This window comes from Oratosquilla oratoria, chromosome 28 (genome assembly GCF_046742065.1).
Source record: "Oratosquilla oratoria isolate Oo_2021 chromosome 28, ASM4674206v1, whole genome shotgun sequence".
NCBI classification, from domain to species: Eukaryota; Metazoa; Arthropoda; class Malacostraca; order Stomatopoda; family Squillidae; genus Oratosquilla; species Oratosquilla oratoria.
Genome location: NC_134804.1, coordinates 46,403,771 through 46,423,770, shown reverse-complemented (window position 1 = coordinate 46,423,770; position 20,000 = coordinate 46,403,771). Strand labels below are relative to the sequence as shown.

General features: G+C 41.9%; 1 protein-coding gene across 8 annotated transcripts in view; it reads left to right on the top strand.

Annotated features, from left to right (window-relative positions):
- The window catches only part of Fhos (Formin homology 2 domain containing), a 202,318-nt gene that overhangs the window by 52,372 nt on the left and 129,946 nt on the right, over nucleotides 1-20,000 (top strand). For all 8 annotated transcript variants that reach the window (XR_012967713.1, XM_076211410.1, XM_076211414.1 and 5 more), the window contains exons 2-5: nucleotides 8,578-8,791; nucleotides 11,572-15,531; nucleotides 16,192-16,305; nucleotides 18,799-18,907. Coding sequence is in view for 7 of the 8 variants with exons in the window: in XM_076211410.1 (XP_076067525.1) it covers nucleotides 8,578-8,791; nucleotides 11,572-15,531; nucleotides 16,192-16,305; nucleotides 18,799-18,907 (4,397 nt within the window). In the remaining variant the exon portion in view is untranslated. The remainder of the gene's footprint in view (nucleotides 1-8,577; nucleotides 8,792-11,571; nucleotides 15,532-16,191; nucleotides 16,306-18,798; nucleotides 18,908-20,000) is intronic.

The following is a 20,000-nucleotide window of genomic DNA, read 5'->3' as shown; positions in this document are numbered from 1 at the left end:
CCAGGCATCCATCTATAAACGCCGAGAACCACGCCCCTCGCCGGCGCTGCATGAAGAGGTCACGTGGGTCTACGTCATGTCGTCACATTACGTGTGTGGCCACGCCCCTCATGGTTCAGTCACGTGTACCTCCATATTGCATCCACTCGACCACGTGTCTTCTCCCAGATAACGAAAATCTTGTCCACTTTCCCCCCATTTTTGCCACTTACTCATTCTTGTACCCTTTCTTAATTCATAATTATGAGTTTTAGGAAACTTCTTCATGTCATTTCAGCCTAATGGATCCCAATGCCCACAGGATTCTATCATTCTATCTTATTAAAAAAAAAAATCGATAGTTTGCTGAAGAAGCTCCCCAACGCATAATGTACTGTTTCAAGAAAGCATGTACACGCGCGCGCTCATGTATATATATATATATATATATATATATATATATATATATATATATATATATATATATATGCTGTTGAAAACGACAGCAAATTAATTAGAAATAAAATTCTTTCATGAGCTTTCTAACTTTCGGAAAGTAGATTTTTGTGGAAAGGAGAGGGGAAGAAGTAAATTTCCAGTAGACATTGGGAACTTATATTGACAATATCAAACACACCATTCAGACAATAAAGAAAGAAAAAAAAAGTAGAATAAACCAAGACGTTTCTCAGATAGTTCTACACCTTCAGTTGGAATGTAGTTTGCAAACAAGTGATCTGTATATATACAAAGTAAGACTAATCTTGGAGAGGTCACCTTTGGCTCTCCTCAGCTTGACTGGTACAATTTTGTTGATTCCTCGACCTAACTTAGGCATAATTTCCGTGCCTCCGTGGGGTGCCTGTGTGTTCTGGGCCTCCGTGGGGTGCTTGTGTGTGGGTGGTCTCTGAACTTGAGGCTCTCTTCTGGTGGGCAAATGTCTCCTACGGGTAGATCTCATGCTAGGGAGGAGGGAGAAATCATTAGCTTGCACATTAGTTGCAGGTTGTAAATATTTTATAATTACACCTTGGAGGATGGTCAAGCATTGGAAGTCCATCTCCTCTGCAACAATTTCCGTGTTACTTATCATATTTTCCCTGTCAAGATGGCGCCTGTAGTGGGTCCAAATGTGGTGTTTAGGTCCCCCTTCAATAAGAGACTTCTCCCTGTCTACTCTATTTTCCGCATGAGGGGGTCGCCGATTAGGTGAAGTGGCCTTGCTGTGGATGCGCTGTGTCTTGCGACACTGCATCTGACCTTGGGTAGTGGGCACGATACAGAGATGACCCGTCATTCATGAGGAGATGTGATGAGAGGGAGGAAAGCGTGGTGGATAGAAGTAGAAGAGGTGGGAGTGAGTACGTGCTTTTTGATTTGGCTATCTCTTTCATAAGGGGGAAAAAGCCTTTGGTAGATAAATTCTGGTCTGAAGGTCGCTTCCCGTCTGACCCCAATAAACGTTGGAGTAGTCTTGGCACGGTATTATATAGACGCCTGGGCTGTTAATGTCTACAGATCTTTGATGGACATTTACTAATATTTTTGAATATGCTATTGGGGTAATTATAAATTATCTGTGTCGTCAGGGAGAAGAGACGCACACAGAGGCATTATATGGAATAATCAAGAGTCTTTTGTTCCGAGTAAATTGGTTATAAGGATATGATCTGTAAAAACTAGATGCCCAGGGTGGGTAACCTATATTTTGCTGTCGAGATGTTATGCTGTTTTTTTATGTCAAAGTATTGGGGTCTGCAAATTCTCAGTTCTCAGTCTCTACACCCGAAGCTACAAATAACATGGACTTGGACAAGGCTGACATAAATCACACTGCAACTACAGAAAAAAAAAATTGTTGAGCCCTTCCTGAACAAACAACTTCATAATTCTAACGCATCTAAAGGGCAATGGCCCCCCGAAGCCATTACCAGTTTGGCCTTTTACGAACTTGTACTTCAAGTAGTTCACCTAGATCTGAAACTACCACCTGACGCGCGAACTTGACCTTGTCTCAACTAGACCACATGTTAGCATGTTTCCCTCCCCACGCTCCCTCTATGTATCCCCCACTTAGTACATAAGACCACCAACCCATATGTATAACCACGCTGAATAGGATCTCAGACAGTGATCATAATATACGTATCTTCGTACGACATTTTTTCTTTTCCCCGATAGTGGGATCCACAGTGCATATATACATACAGTATTTATTTTCGTATTTTGTGCGCTATTTGAGAGTATTGTTGCATTTATAGTTATATACATACACACACACACTGCGCGCGATGTCATAAAAATATCTGATTGATGTCGCTGTTCACTAGCGAGTTTTTCATGTATATATATATATATATATATATATACATGTATACACGCATGTGTGTGTACATGCTTTCTTGAAAAAGTGCAACATGCGTTGATGAGTTTCTTTAGCAGATTTGAGTTTTCTAAAACAAAAAATATCTGTAGTGTGATAGCAGGGTAGCTTTCCTGTCGACATTAGATTAGGATGAAACGATATACAGACATTTCCTGAAACTCATAATTATGAATGAAGCAGGAGTACAAGAATAACTAAGAGAGGCAGAAGTGGGGAAAAGTGGACAAGATTTTCGTTATCTGGGAGAGGACACGTGGTCGAGTGGATGCAATATGGAGGTACACGTGACTGAACCGCAAGGAGTGTGGACAAGCACGAAGCACTAAATAAGACGACATGACCTGGGCCCACGTGACCTCTTCACCTCCTCTTTATTTTCTCCGATAATGGAATCTACATTTCATCTTAGCAATGTGGTAGAACATCTATTTCGCATATATATATATATATATATATATATATATATATATATATATATATATATATATATATATATATATATATATATATATATATATAATGTGTGTGTGGATAAGGGGGGAATAATCTAATGATATCGATATAAATTTATCTTAAGCGAAGTCAGATCATTCCTACCCCTTCAGTTAAGTGTAATCGTATTAAACATACAAGTCTTTTTTTATCCTCTTTGGTGGATTCAAACTCTTGATGACAGAACTCGAGCAAAATAGGGTTTTATAACCACCACCACTACTACTACTACTACTACTACTACTACTACTACTACTACTACTACTACTACTACTACTACTACTACTACTACCACCACCACCTCACCCCTTCTCGGTTGATTGAAATTGCAGTTAGATAAAATAAACAATGAGATGGTTAAACCACTATATAATCATGAGTCCATAGCATAGCAAAGAATGTGGAAAATTTGTATATTTGAAAGAAAGAAAAAATTTACACTTGCAGTAAAGAAAATAATTATATTCACAATATTTTAAATCATGAACAAATACATTTACACACAGAAAAATATATATTGAATTGTAATGTTTAGTACCGTTTACTACACCAAGAGGATCAGGAGGCAGCTGGCGCATGTTATCAACGCCTACACGCCGTCACATCAACTCGCTTGCGCAGCCTATTGTCGATTGCGTATCAAGCTTCTACAAGACTGTGGAAATGCAGGACGAGCTAGCTAAGAATTAACAATAATGATGATGATAATAATAATAATAATAATAATAATGATAATAATAAATGTTTCTATGGCTTTCCGACCTTGTGTGTGTAATTTCTCACCATCCACCACAAGCAAGTGAAAGTTCATTGCATGAAGGACTGTGAGATCGCATTACCTGATTTTTTAAGGGGTTGGCGTTTGCATATCATTCTCCGCGCTGTTCCTCATTTATTGATTAAGTTCACTTTCTATCGATGGGTTGATTTACGTAGTGTTTGGTTGATTTATTGATTGATTGATTAAGTTCTCAGAAACGAAACTTTTCACTATACTACGAACAAAAAATCTTCGTCCGTTTTTACTCGGCCGTGTTGATCGGTAGTGGGCCATTTTCGAACCTGAGGACCCGAAATGACCTCATCTGAGCTGACCGCCCGCGCATAATCGTCGAGTCGACTCCTGAGCGACCGTCTGAGCCTGACGGAGGATCTTTTTGACCGAGACTTCGTCTTCACGCCCTTCGGGTCCCGGGCCCCCTCGGAGGAGGAGTCTTCCTCCTACTTCTCCGAGAGGGAGGAAGCCCCGGAAAGAAACCCTAGTGCCATAGTCAAGTGGCACTTGAACAACAGACCTGAAGTGAAAGAAATCCGAAAAAAAAATCTCAAATAAAAAAGAGGCAGAAATGAAATATGAAGATGAAAAGAAGATGATCACACAAAACAACAACGATGGAAGACAGTGGATATCGTTGTGGACTTCGTCGATAGGCCCTCACCAAAGGGCAGGGGACTTCTCCGAATGGGTACCCGGTCGGCCTTCCAACTACCCGATGGTTCGGACTTCGGAGACTCCTGCGTCGGGAAGATGTGATGCCTGATCAGGTCCGACTCAGGGACGGGACGTCACCTCCCTCCGAACTCGTCCCGAGGTCGTTGTGCCCCAAGAACCTCAAGTTCAAGGGCAGCACTCGATCGTAGGAGAGTAAATAATAAAAAAAAAGGTAAAATTGGGTTTCGAATAATGTGGTTGACGACTTCCACGCTCGATGTCCCCCATTCGATTGGGTCAACAGGAAATCGTCGAGTGAAGTCTACAGTACCGAAGAAAAGAAAATCAACAACTTTAGGCTTTTGGTCAAAGGAGGCCGGGTTTCCTCTCTGCTGTGTCTTGCTGCATTGCTTCTGACCCAGGGCAATGGGGGAGATGCAGGGATGAACCGTCATCCAGGAGGAGCCAAGAAAAGAGGGAGGGAAGGGTGGTGAATGTAGTGGATTTATGGCTTTGACTTTGGCTACCTCCCATGTAAGGGGTAAAAAGCAGTTGGTATGTGTATATATATATATATGTATATGTATGTATATATATATATATATATATATATATATATATATATATATATATGTAAGGATTACTAAGTAGGACATGCCGACAGGAGACCTCTGGGTCCATAACTAGATCGGATGTGAAACAATTATAATGATGATAAATAGATAAATGAATAAAATGTAGTTATATAAAGGATAATAAATGAAATAGACAAATAAAAGTCGAATTTTGCGTGTGTGTATGTGTGTGTGTATGTGGTGCGTGAGTGTTTGTGTGTGTGGTGCGTGAGTGTGTGTGTGTGTGTGGTGCGTGAGTGTGTGTGTGTGTGTGTGTGTGTGTGTGTGTGTGTGAGAGTGTGTGTGTGTGTGTTTGTGAGTGTGTGTGCGTGTGTGAGTGTGTGTGTGTGCGTGCGTGCGTGGTACTTGTGTGTGTGTGTGTATGTGTGGATGGATGGGTGTGCGTGCGTGAGTGCGTGTTATGTCAGTTATTTTAAGAGAACAGTTTATCCAACTTGTTTTCCTCAAAGGAGGAACAGGCGTCAAAACTGTGACCCAATTTATACGACAGTTTTTTCAGGCACGGGTGTCTTCAGAGGAAGACATTTTATTATTATTATTATCATTATTATTATTATTATTATTATTATTATTATTATCATTATTATTATTATTATTATTATGATTATAAATTATATATATATATATATATATATATATATATATATATATATATACATATATATATATATATATATATATACATATATATATGCACATATATATATTATTTATCTATTTATTTATTTATTTTTTGTAGAGGCTGTTGAGTAAGGTCACCATTCTAGTGAAGTGTTTACGTCATAATCCTCTGTCCCAGTGACCTTTTGTCCCATTGGCCATCTGTCCCGTGGGTTCATGTCCTCTAGAATTCAGTAGCTGTAGAGGCAAGCATAATAAAGTACCTAAATCCATTGATGTTATGTGTACATGTGTGGGCACTGCTTCTCCAGCTACATTTACAAAAACGTTATCACAACGTAATGGATGGGGATGACAGGTGGTAATGGACATGAACTGCCTCGTGTAGGCCTTATGGTCTCATGCAGTCTCCTCCATACTTATGTTCTCGTGTTCTTATATATGTGTATCGAAACATCCAGTTTTCTAGCTTGCTTACATATATGTACAAGCTAAACGTTCCCGTGGATAGGTAGGCGGTGTCTGTGCCTACTTCCTGCTGAGGAACAACTTTACGGATGGGGATGACAGGTAGTAATGGACATGGAACTGCCTAGTGTAGGCCTTATGGTCTCTTGCAGTCTCCTTCATTCTTACATATATGTACAAGCTAAACGTTCTCGTGGATAGGTAGGCGTCGTCTGTACCTACTTCTTGCTGAGGAACAACTTTACGGATGGGGATGACAGGTGGTAATGGACATGGAACTGCCTAGTGTAGGCCTTATGGTCTCCTGCAGTCTCCTTCATTCTTACATATATGTACAAGCTAAACGTTCTCGTGGATAATTAGGCGGCGTCTGTATTTACTTCTTGCTGAGGAACAATGGAGGAAAAGGCAATGCCGCGGATTCTTGTCCGGCTCACAAGTGTCCGCATTTTGCCAAGTGTCCGGCCCACAGTGTCCGCATTTTGCCAAGTGCGCCAGAGACAATATTTGGCTCCGGAGGTACTGACTGTAGCCGATGTTATGCACAGCGACGCTCTCTGCCAAGAGCGTGGGATCACAACACCGAGCTGGTTGTTGAATAAGTTTGATACAAATAGTCGTTACCAGTCACTGAAATGAGTCATTCTTAACAAGCTGGCTCGATATAGACAATGATATGGACATGTTCATTGTCTTTGTTTCTGATGGCCCAGAAATGAACTCTGTCATCACCAGGTCCCTCTTGCCTAACTGACCTACTTCCCCATTTGCTTGGAACTTATTCCATTAAAAAAAACGACCCTTCATTATTGTTCTGTCTCTACCGTTTTAGCCTTACTAGATTAACTATTTCTATCAAAGAAGCATTTCACCAGCAATTCAACTCTCACTCATAAATACCCCCACCTCTTGTGTTTCTCGTTACACCCTTTGTCGAGGACAAGAATACCATCGTCGTGTTCCTAAGTGTATTGTAAATGGCGACTAAATGTGGGCAGAGGGAGGATACTGAAAACCACCCATTCTTCTTTTCGTCTTTATTTTTTCCACCAAGTCCTGATGAGGACGAAACGTCAGAAAAAAAACTCCAACAGTTGTTTGTCCGTTTGTTTATTATTATTATTATTTGCTTGATTTTCATTTATTAGTTATCTGTCAATTTATTATTATTTACTACCTATCTGTTTGTTTATCATTTAACCATACCTATGCATTCATGTACTTATCTTATTTATTATTATCTATATTTTATTCTTATTCATTTATTTATTTATCATTATTATATTTTTTCGCATCCGACCTAGTTATGGACCAAAAGGTCACCTGTCGGCATGCTCCGCCTTTGTGATCTTGCGTTTACCTCACCACCCTACCACTCACTCCAGGTTAGGACTGGTCACGTGATCTTAGCCCATGTTCTGAAGAGTCCGGCCTCACGTCTAAGAAATTCATCTGTTGTTGGCTTCTAGTCCTTTGTGTTCTTATCGAACGGCGAGTTAAATTTGACAGAAACTATTCACGGGTTCTGTTGACTTCGAGAAGGCGTTTGACTCTGTATATAGAGATGTTGGACGAATCTGAGGCTACGAAAATCGTTCAGCGGAACCATCACTCTCTCCCTTGTACTTAGACACTGAAAACGTAGGGATGTGATGTCGAGGCAGGCGTCATCACACTGGGCTATTTTTCTTCCAACCTCCAATTAATCGGCGGTACCGTCCACCCCCAGAACTTTTCCAGCCGTAGTCACTATGGCAAACTATTTTGTTTTCTCAACAATTTACATAGAATGTCATTTGATGTGCCGGAGAAAAATTATTTTCCTCCAGCATATCAGATTCCTTCCCCGAAAGCTGTGGGCTGCAAGCCTGCTCCAACAGTTGGAGGAAAAATAGCCCAGTGTGATACGCCTTTACCATGGTGACTTCTGGAGTGTAAGAGGTTGTCTCTATTTTCTTTATCTTCAGTGCTTCAATGGACCCCGGGTTGATTGGCGATTCTATTCAGTCGAGTCAACACGTCGTCGTCAATAACCAGCGCTTCTATCTTTTGGTGACGATACCGCACTGAAAAGGTGGAATCGTAGGGTCGTGCTTTTAAATCTTTCGCCAGCCTTAGGAGACGTTCTCAAACGATAGAAAGTAGAATTTTGGCTGATTTTGTAATAGATATTTTCTGGTTTTATTGGCTTATTTCTGAGGTCTACCAGTGATTCTCATATGGTGAGTTAATGAAATTAGATTTTATATCGGCAAAAAGATTTCGCCAATGCTGGCGAAAATATTTAAAAGTACAGCCCGTAGAGATGTTTAAGGAAAGATATAGAAAGGGTAACAGAACGGAGGATTAGTGAGAGTTATAAGTGATTTTTGAGATTAGTTCCCAGTCATAAAACAGTACTGAGTGACTTAGTCCGAAGTATGCCACTACAGTCATAAAAACTGTCTGAAAAAGAAAATCCAGCCGGTGCCCTATATCGGGTCCATAATGAAGACTTGAACAATTGATACTGTATTCATGCCTTAACACTTCTTCTGAAAACCTCTTTCTCTCTCTTCTTGCAGCTCAGTTCGAGTGGTTCCTCGTATTACTCGCCGTCGAACGCGACTAACAGATATGGGGGAACACCGACCACGATCGCCTCGAGTCCGGTGTCGCCCAATGCCCCGTCGTCGACGACGTACCTGTCTTCGCTGACTAGCCCTCGAGAGCGCTCCGGTTCACGGGATCGCAGTGCTGGATACGGTTCGGACGTAAACAGATATGGCTCCGGCACAGGTACGTTGCAGGAATATACAAACAGGTGTGTCTATGGCTCCAGCACAGGTAGTTGGGAGGAATTAGCAAACAGGTGTGTCTATAGATCCAGCACAGGTAGGTAGAAGGAATGAGCAAACAGGTGTGTTTTGGATCCAGCACAGGTAGATGGAAGGAATGAGCAAACAGATGTGGATGTGGCTCAAGCACAAGTAGTTGGCAGGAATACGCAAACAGAAATAGCTATAGTCCCAGCACAGGTAGTTGGCAGGAATGTATAAAGAGGTGTGGTTATGGCCTCAGCACAGGTAGTTGGCAGGAATGTATAAACAGGTGTGGATATGGCTCCAGCACAGGTAGTTGACAGAAATGCTAACCAGTAGGTAGAAAGGAGATAGGTAGTATAGAAAGACGAGGAAATGTTAAAAAAATATGTTTGGGAGTTTTGTATGACAACAGTGTGAGAGCCAGGGTGATCTGATGTGTAAAAAGATTTTATTTTCCTTAGTTATTATGGTAAAGTCTTCAGTAAATGTGTCAGAGCTGCATCAGAATTGGAAAAGTGCGTCAAAACCTGAACTTACGAAAAGTATTTTTGACCTAAAAAAAAATTATTGTTTGACTTCCAAACAGTGATAAAAAAAATTCTAGATATGTTAAGCAAACCTCCTTGAATCAAGTTTCCGTGTTTTACATAGATTCGTCTGGATACAACGTCATAATATATGGTACTAAAGTTAGTTCTTTCAACAAAACCTCGTTTTATATCCTAGTTCTCAAAAATCAGTATATTTCACCGATTTCATGTTTCTCAGCCTATAGATTAATCTGCATTGCATTCAATTATAAAGATTGCTTCGAGATGTTTCCCACAAAATTTTGCATAGGTTAATAAAAAAAATCAGTGTGATTTGCGAATATTTTAAAAGAGAGACCCCTATTTCTATATTTCTGGGAAATTTTCCTCATACCTTTTGTTTTTTTTAACTTTGGTTTCAAAGGGGTTGTAGTTTTATTCTAATAGCATGATTTTTCTCATTGTCTATTACCCTGTATTTTTTCCGGTAGCCTAAAACACTTAAAGGAAATTGTGATTGATTCGAATTAACGTCACGAAATTCCCACTATCATAAGGCTAGGACGGTGCCTATTATAGAGGAATTTGTAATGTGGGATTCAATCAATCAAGTCCTTGGTCCAACTCGCTAGCGGCAGGGTTCAAGCCGCCGTCACCTTGACCTTCGCCGCAAGTAGCAACGCCCTAACCCGCTCGACCAGTGAGCATCCGAAATTGTAGTCATAGGTCAGGAGTCCTCAACCTGCAACCTGGAGCTCGCGAGCCCCCAGGGGTTCTCGAGACGGTTTCCAGGGGTACTTAGGTGACTAACGAAAGATTACTTAAACATTTAAATCTGCAGACAGAGAACATTGTACATTGTTTTTATGTTAATGCTTAACTGACGAATAAATTCACTACAATTTCCATTTGACGTTATTGCGGTAACATTGTATATTTAATTAGTCTTGATATATTACCATTCTATATTCTGTGTCAGGTTAATGGAGGTACGGGTCGATGGTCTGAGGACTCTCGGGGTACGTCACGGGAAAAAAAGTTGATAGTCCATGTCGTAGATAAAGGAAATATTCTATTGTGAGCAGAGAAATGCGTCCATTGAATAGGCAATGAAAATCTGTTGCCCCTTATTTGGACTTCGTTGTCTGCCAAGAAACGCTGTGTGTATGTGTGTTGGGGTAGGGTATGGGATGTGGGTATTGTGATAGAGACTGTGTGGGTACCGGTTGTCATATGCTATTTCTGTTCTGTATGATGATAATGCTATCATCGTAACTAAGTTATTCTTCTGTCGCCATATTTGTTAAAAACAGTGGTTATTATTATTTTCATAACCATCATTATCATTACTCCTCTCTGTAATAACTCTATTTGATATAATCTTCATTAGAACGTTACCTCTGTGTCTTGAATTTTACTCTCATTCTTTTATTATTTTGATTCATTGGATCAGTTACTATTGTGGTTATCATTATTTTAACACGATATATGTTCTCATACTTGTTGGTGATAATTTTCTTGTCAATGGATTTATATTTAGCCTACAGTTTTATACTATGAAGCAACCATTAGCACTTCTGGCGTTATCACACTGGGCTATTTTTCCTTCAACCTCCAATTAATCGGCGGTACCGCCCACCTCCAGCACTTTTTTCCGCCGTAAATTCACGACGGCAAACTATTTTGTTTTCTCAACAATTTACATAGAATCTAATTAGATTTGCTGGAGGAAAATCATTTTCATCCAGCATATCTGATTCCTTCTCGAAAGCTGCGGGCTGCAAATCTGCTCCAGCAGTTGGAGTAAAAATAGCCCAGTGTGATAACACCTTTCAAAGACTATAAGGGTGTATCCCGTTTAAGTTATTTAGCATAGATTTTATTAGATATAATCTATCTTCTGCATATATATAGGGTGAAAGGATCAACAGAAAATTTACTGGAGACTTGGTTAGGTAATTGGATGTCTTTAGATGAAAACTCGAGGGAGCAAACTGATGTTCTTTATAACTTATCCTCGAATCTTTCTCTTTAAGCTCGTATATCAAATTCTGAGTTCGTTTCCAGTTTTATGGCAAAAAGTTTTACATTTTTATCAATACTCGTCTACAAAGATCGTTATTTTTTCTTTAAAGTAACGAGATAACTTCAAATAGTCTCTGCTTTAGTGGTGTGTAATGAAACCCTAAGGTTACTTGAATATTATTCCTCATCTCTCCATCAGGAAGTGCGTACAGTCCTCGGATCTACTCAGGCGTTGATGACAGCAGTAAAGGTGTCTCCGGTCTTAGCTCCAAATATGGCAGTGATAGACCTAGCGCGGACAACAAAGCCACCACCACCTCCAGTATTACTCCCACTACAAATAACGTTGCTACTCCGTACTCCTCAAGATACAACAGAGACTCCTCCTACTCCTCACGGGCCCACGACACGTTACCTGACAGCAAATCCGGTTACAATTCCGATTACAAATCCGGTTATGGGTCTGATTATAAGTCCACTCCGAATGCCTACAATCGGTACAGCTGGAGTCGTAGTAATAGTTGTTTAGATAGTGATAGCAAAGACACTTACAGACCCAGTTACAGTAGGGAGAACAGTCACTTGGGAAGCGACAGCGGAACTTCGTCTTGGCGAACACGTGTATACGGTCGAACAGCGACCGATCTAAGTACTGACGCTGTTCCGTCAAGTAAATTGGAGTCTCAAGACACTGGTGTTACTGCGTCCGAGCGACAACCCTACTCTAGAGTTAGGTCTCGGAACGCGGAAAGCACCTCTGCGTCAACAACCACAACTTCCACTCCAAGTTACACGAGAACGAGAACTCGAAAAGCTGAGGAACCTTCCCCAGCAGTCACTACGACAAGCTCCGCTTCTCCGTATAGGAGGGCAAGGACACGAAATATCGAAGACAGCGTAGATACAACCCCCACGCCCAGTTATACGAGGATGAGATCGCGAAACACTGAAGAAACGTCTACACCTGCGTCTACTGCCAACACATACACAAGAGTAAGGTCACGTAACACTGAGACCACCCCTTCTACATACTCCGCTGACAGCTCCGCGTCGGCACGCAACAGAGTCAGAAGCCGGAATAATGCTGACATCTCTTCATCGGAGTCAGCAAACAAATCTAGCTTGAAAGAGGAAAACGCCGACACATCCACCGTCAAAGATCCTACCGATAAATCTGTAGAGGTGATACAAGAAGACAAAAAGGACGAAAACAAGAAATCGACATTGAGCACTCCAACCGACGGGAAAGTGCAATCGTCTTCCAGTTCGTCGGACCTTAAACTTCGAAATAAAGCCCCTGCAGATTTCAGCTCGGGATCTGATCAGTCTGATGCGGAGGGTGAAAAGGCAAAGGTTGAAAAGCCCGAGGAGAAGAAAAGTGATGAAGGTAAGAAAACGGAAAGTAACAAGAACAATACTGATGACAGCAATGAAGTTGTCGCCACGTATACAATCAAGAGGCCTATGCGCCATTTAACAGCAGCACCAGCCCTACCTCCCCGTTCTACTACCCTAACCGCAGGTCTCACTGCCACACCCACGTTTAAGGTATCGTCCAAGTATGCCCCATATATCGAACCTACCACAGTTTCTACAAGCTCTTCCCGCTGGCTTCAGGACAAAGAAAAGGGAGAAGATCAACCTACAAGAAGTACCTTGAGTGTTGCCGACAGCAGCCCAAAATCCACGTCTCCACTTCTGCCCCGATCACCGACATCGGGAGCAGGTCAGTCGCCGTCAAGAAACTCGAGTTCGAGCCATATTGGGTCGCCAGGAGTCCAGCGTAAGGGGACCGCTGGTATAGGGAACAAGGATTGTAGAAAATCGGTGCTCAACATGGACATCGACCCTCGAGAGACGGAGGTGATGAGGAGGCAACAAGAAGAAAAAAGAGAAGAATTGCGACGACTACGTCGCCAGAGAGGTGGCAATGAAGGCGACGGGAAACCTCCCACTGGCGTCTCAAAACAAAGATCGGGGCATAAGTTAGAAGACAGCGGAAGACACCGTACAAAGAGTGAGGCGTCTGATCTCTCCAAAACTTCCTCCAGAACTAAAATGTTGGAAGAGGATGGTGACAGCAGTCAGCAGAGTGACCTCGACGGTAGACGGGACGACCGTCCTCCGGTGCGTCCTTCAGTGGAGAAAACGTCTTCGAGAACGAAACTCGACCGCAAACATTCCAAAGGTAAGACTACGCCAATCCGAAGGCGGCGACGCTCTCCACGGGCGGACAGGACGTCGGGATCCTCGTCGTTCTCTTCTAGTAGCGAGGACGAGGCACACGGTTCTAGATCTGCTAGCTTCTCGAGGATCTGCCGGAAGGGATCTCGTGAAGACATGCTTGGGTCTTCCGGTGATAATCATAGTCGTTCCTCCTCTCGTATATCGTTGCGCCGTTCAGGAGCGGATGGAGCACCCGCTAGAACATCGTCCAGGGATCTCATCTCACAGTCACTATCTCGAAAAGGATCCAAGGACGACATCGTGGGTTCAAAATTGCGGTCTAGTTCTCAAAATCTTTCAGTCCCGAAGAGATCCCGGACATCGTCTACCAACCTAGAAGGTGGCAAAGTGTCCCGCAACAACTCCCGAAATGCGCTTCGAGAAGGAGGTGCATCGCGAAGTAGCTCAAAATCCAGCATTCTCGGCGACAGGAAACTGGCGCTTGGTCCCGATATTGACATCGGCGATGGCGTCAGGAATTCTAGTTCCTTCATTAAAAATATTGCTGATTCCGAGAAGTTGGCTCACTCTCGTTCAGGCTCGAAGATTCTTCGAACGAAACCAAAGAAAGTTAGTGGAACGAAATCTTCGAGCTCTAGCTCAAGTGTGTCCTCCTCCTCCTCCGACTCGAGTGAATCTGCAGGTGAAGAAGGACGCTTCTTCTCCATCTCGAAGTCCCGGTCAATGAAGAGGTCAAAATCTTCTCTAAACAAATTCCCGGTCAGTTTGCAGAACGGAACTATTTCAAAGTCCCCGAGTATGTTGGGAGATCGCACAAGCCCCGACGGTAAGGAACACACTTCTCTTGTAAATTCGACGACTAATCTAGAGCCGGAAACTGACCAGCAGGAGAATGGCTATGGGGAATTCGAGTGGCCCTCAGAGAGTCCCATGGCTTCGCGGTCAAATCTAGTCATTCCCTATGACAAAGACGAAAAGGAGTCGGACGTGGGAGTCTTCACTTGGCCAGAGGGTAGCCCTGCGAGCTCCCGAGCTCAATTGTCCACTTATAACGACAAAAGCAAAGATGACGTGGAGGATTACACCGAATTCGACAACACAGAGATGATCAGCCACAGCAGTTCCAAGGATAATCTCGACACGGCCTTTGATGATGATACCCGATGCGAGGACGCTTCTGAGTCCATGGGTACCTTCGATCTGCCGTCCGGTAGTCCTGATGCCAAACAGGCTGATGGATTCGAACCTTTCGTATGGCCGGAGGGCAGCCCGGAAATGCCACGTCGAAACCAGACTCAGGGAGAGTTTGAAGAATTCCAGTGGCCAGAAGGGAGCCCCGAGTTGCCACGTCGTGCCATGTACAGCAGGTACGACACTGAAACAGAAACTGAGCTCGAACAGTTTGATTGGTCGGACGAGAATACAGAGGTCACCCGCAATCGGATGCCACAGGTGCAAGAGGAGACAGAGGACGATGAGCCAAACGAATACGGGTTTGAATGGCCGTCGAGTAGTCCCGAGTTGCCGAAACAACGCTGGGGCTACGGATGCGACCTAGAGCAAGCAGAACCCGGGGGCTTTGAGTGGCCCAGTAGCCCCGAACTGCCTAAGATGAAGAATCCACAGTACATCAGCTTCACAGAAGACATAGATAACATTTTGACTGAGTATCCTAACGATAGCTTTGCGTTGATGGAAGAAAAGCTGGGTTTTGCTTCACCAGAGGAGGCAGAGGAGAATGAGGAGTTGAAGAAGGATGAGCCAGATGCCGAAGAGGGGGTTAAATCTGGACGTTCAAGCAGAAGTAGCATAAAGGAGAAGGCGGAGGTGGAGGAAAACGAGGAAGGCAAAGAGAAGAAAGAGGAGGACGACAAACCTATGGAGGAAGAAGAGAACCGTAAAGAGAGCAAACCAGTAGAACAGAAGGAGTCTTTGCGTGAGAGAGCCAGAAGGAATCTTTCGCTATTTATTGGTAAGTAAAAAAAAAAAATACTTTTTTATACAAATTCCATCCAGACAAGCATATTTGGATCAATGCGCACGTCTGGTGTACACTACACTACACACACACAAACACTTTCCTTAGGATTGAAATCTCCCCAAACCTATTTCCTCTTTTCTTTTCATATATAAAGTCTGAATTTCTTGTGTGTCTTTTCTTTTACCTCTTCACCTCACATATCGTTGTAGTGTTCGATTCCCCCCCCCCACAGTTTTCACTTCTATTTCTATGATATTCCCCGTCTCCTTCATGTCCAGTAAGCGTCTACATCTTTCACACCAGGTCACTTATTTCTTTAGCTTTCTTACATTTTTGATTGAACCAATCTTCTTCCTTGAGTGGAATCTTTGATCCACTTGGTAGTTAAAAATTGTTGTTGATACTATATATTTACCTAAGTTATTGTCAAACTGCCTCCTAAGAAAGACAAGTTTGGGTAATCCCTTTGCTTCACAAAGTCAAATTTCCCGGAAAATTCTATCCTCGTTCCACTGATGACCTATATTTGGTGCTATTTATCTTTTTTGTGGATATCTCAAAGATAATCTGAACTGAGATTATTTTCTCGTTTGAAAAATCAAGGTTTTGTATTTTATGACAAACTTCTGACGCCTCTTCTTCTCACACAAGGCAAACTGACCAATATCGACGAGATTCTTGGGAACGTACTTCATCCTCTCATCTCTCCTCCGACGAAGAAGGCCGATAGTATTCACTCCGCTTCTTCAGGAGAAAATGAAGGAGGTAAGTCTTAATATCATTTAGGAATTGGTTTGGGCTCGAATATGTGTGTGTGCAAAGTAGACCACTTGGAGAAAAGAAACTAACGAAGCAGAGGGCTTTCGTATTTTACATCCAGTGCAAAAAGTATTTTTTGCACTGGATGTAATACACGAAAGCGCTCTGCTTCGTTAGTTTCTTTTTTCCAAGTGGTCTACTTTGCATAAGTGAATACACGTACCCGTGTTCTCATTAGCATGTATAAGTTTATACCAAGGTCGGACATTATATTTACAAAAGGAGTGGTCGAATCAAGCTACAAACCCATCTCGTGCACAATCAAACTCCCTTGGACACCCTTTTATCTTAATACCTCCTGGATAAAGGGTCATCCCTGTTCCCTGGCACACCGCTCGGGTTAAGGGCAGTGTAGTGATACAGAACACTTTCACAGCATGGCCCAACAGCTCGAGTATCTTCACCTCTCCTCATCCAGTCAGAATAATTTTTGAAGTACACGAATGACATCCTTCGGGCAGCTTTAACCTTTCATCCATTCACTCCTACACTCCGCGCTCTCTCTTTCCTGCTCGATAGACATTCCTCTAAGCTCCCTTCACCTCACCCATTCTTGATCTTTCTCTAAGAGTCAATTCATTTACTTCTGCTTTTGACACCATTGGACAACTCTCCTTTCATCCCCGTTCTCTATCTACCTTCCTCATTTTTCAGTTTATCCATTCTTGTAACACCTATCATATTTCTCAAACACTTCAGCTAAATAAAATTCAGTCTCTTTTTCACCAACTCTCTTATATTTCAAGTCTCCATGAGTAAACTTACTCCTTTATACAACCTTCTCTTTGCATCCATCTTCAAGTACCTGTATCTCATAACACTTTTCATTCCACCCAGATCTTTGTTTGTTTCTTTTACCTTTTCATTCACCTCCACACCCACTCCTCCGTTCACCGCCACATACACCCCGAAGTACTTAAAATCGTTCACTTCCTTTAGCCTCTCACACTATACTGTCATATTCAACTAAGCACCATCATCATTTCTTTTACGTATCTCTACTTTTGCCCGCATTCACTCTCAGCTTTTTTTTCACACATCCTTACAAATTCAGTCACAAATGAAATGACACAGAGTTAAAGGTAACCACCAAGCCCAGGAACAATTTTGCATTTTTTCTTTTGCATTACTTATTTTCACGAGAACCATGTTTAAAACAAACATCTTATCTCAGTAGTAGTTTTTAGGGACTTTTTGACAAAAATATTCGTCGTCTGCTAATTTGCATTCTAAAACACAGCTTACAATGCCATCTCTTGGTATTAGTTCTGATGACGTCATGAGTTATGTACCAACCCAAGTCATTTCAATTAACAATGGCGTTCTGTATCAAAACAAACTATTTCTTCGGCGATATTGAGTTTTTTATCGCCTTTTGGGGGCAGTCTCGACTCCCTAAATATCATCAACCGAAGATATATGTATATACACCCAACCTTTTCGCCTTATATAACAAAAGTCCACAACTATACCCACCGTCCATAGCACGCGCATGCCGTTTACGTACTCAACATTCACACTCGATCCATTCTAAATACAACCCTTTCTATTCATGGCATTGTATTATCATCTATTCTTGATCATTTCTTTGGCATGCCATCTTTTTAACCTTTTATGATTTTACACTCGTTTAGCTTTTTATTTGTATATTATATGAAAAGCTGCACTTTCCAGACACGTTCCACAAATAGGTACACGTTTTACTTACCATTCTAACGACTAGCAAACTACTTAACACTTGAATGCACATGCAGTCTTCCTTAGCGAGTAAGAACATCATCTCCTCCTCTTGCTACGTCTTACCAGATCTGCTTATAGTTCTTGAAGTTAAGAAATAAACAAATAAATATACTAATAAAACATATAAAGGAAAACAAGTTATAGTTATACAACATATATGTACATATGAACAAAAAATAACAAGTGCTCACCGACTACGTCTTCCCCACGGTTTTTGTTACAGAACACTTCCCCTACCTTTTTTCTTCAGCGGTTCACTCTCTTCATCAATTATTTTTAGCATACAATAGTCTAAATTTCATACCAGATAGCATGCAGCACTCGACACGATCACAATACATGAATAATACATCACGGGTAGGTTTTACGAGAAGGGCTGAAGCAGATGACCTTTTGGGAATATATACAGTAATTTCAAATTGCAATAAATAGAAAACCGTTTCTTTTGTGTAATATATTTAGCTATCATTGACCTTAGGAAGAATTAATTCCGGTATAACTAGACACCTTTAATTTACAAATTGGTTACTCTTTAACTGCCTTTTACACTGCATGAGCGTAACGTGACCAAAGCATAATTTACACACAGGATTGTGACCAACACTTGTGGAATGTATAGTTTAAAACAGCTTCCGAGATAATGCTCGGTAAACCCCCTTAATGTCGTTGTAATTAGTGTGGTTTTCCGTTCCCTTTCAGACTTACAGGAAGTGGACGCCTCTGCTGTAAAAGTTCACGACGCTCAGGCCAATGTAGCTCACATAGACGATAACATTGAAGAAATCGATTCTTCGGCCGTCGTTATCAGGTGTGTGTTGACCTACCTCTCTCTCTCTCTCTCTCTCTCTCTCTCTCTCTCTCTCTCTCTCTCTCTCTCTCTCTCTCTCTCTCTCTCTCTCTCTCTCTCTCTCTCTCTCTCCCTCCCTCCCTCTCTCTCCCTCTGTGTGTATGTATGCGTGTGTAATGAGATTACTTAAGTATTGATGTGCTACTTCTGTAAGCCGATATTTACCATTGGGCTAAGAAAATTTGAATATAACCGTTTTTGTGCACGTACTGAATGTGGACAGCTGAAATTGAAATTGATCTAATTTGATTAATTAAGAGAAAAATGAATGGAGGATTTTGTAGGGTCTCGCCAAAAAAAAAAGATAATAATAACCCTTTTAGTGCGTAGTATAAGGTTTATATTAGATGCAACTTCCCGTAAATATGTACCAATGTTGGACCGTATGATTAGCTCCGTAGGAGAGTGATCCAAGCGCCACGGGCTTTCAAACCCTGATCTCGTATTCCACCAGCCGATCTACGCTTCCCGCACCGCCTGGTGGGAGTTGGATTCGTCTCCTTCTGAGTTACCATGAGAAACCCAAGTCGGCTAGTTGAACACAAAATCAGGATCTGGCGGCCCGTGGCGCTTGGATCACTCTCTCACTGAGCTACTCGTATATCAGTGGAGTTAATAGGGCCAATTCCAATGTACCTTACTTTTTCTATTGTACATTTACACATCTGAATCTCCCGAGCGGTTTCAGTGGTTAAGGGATTATGACACTTGGCTTCTATAAGCTTCACCAATGACGACAGTTGAGAATTCATTTGAATGAAAACGACTTCGGTTACATTTCATTTTTCAAATCTCCAAATATCAAATTATCTTTCCGTCATATATATCAAAGCTGAATGATGAACTAGGATGTTGTATACCTATACGAATGTTAGACATAATGTTGAAATGTACTTAGAGAAGTATAGATTTCTGTAATCGAAGTCATATTCTAGGTATTCAAATGGACGTTGGGGTGGGTAGGATATGGGTACATAGATTATCGGCGTAGCGATATCCAATGCTTCTCGTCTTTGACACTTGGAGTACGTCGACTTCGGTTAACTAAACACGC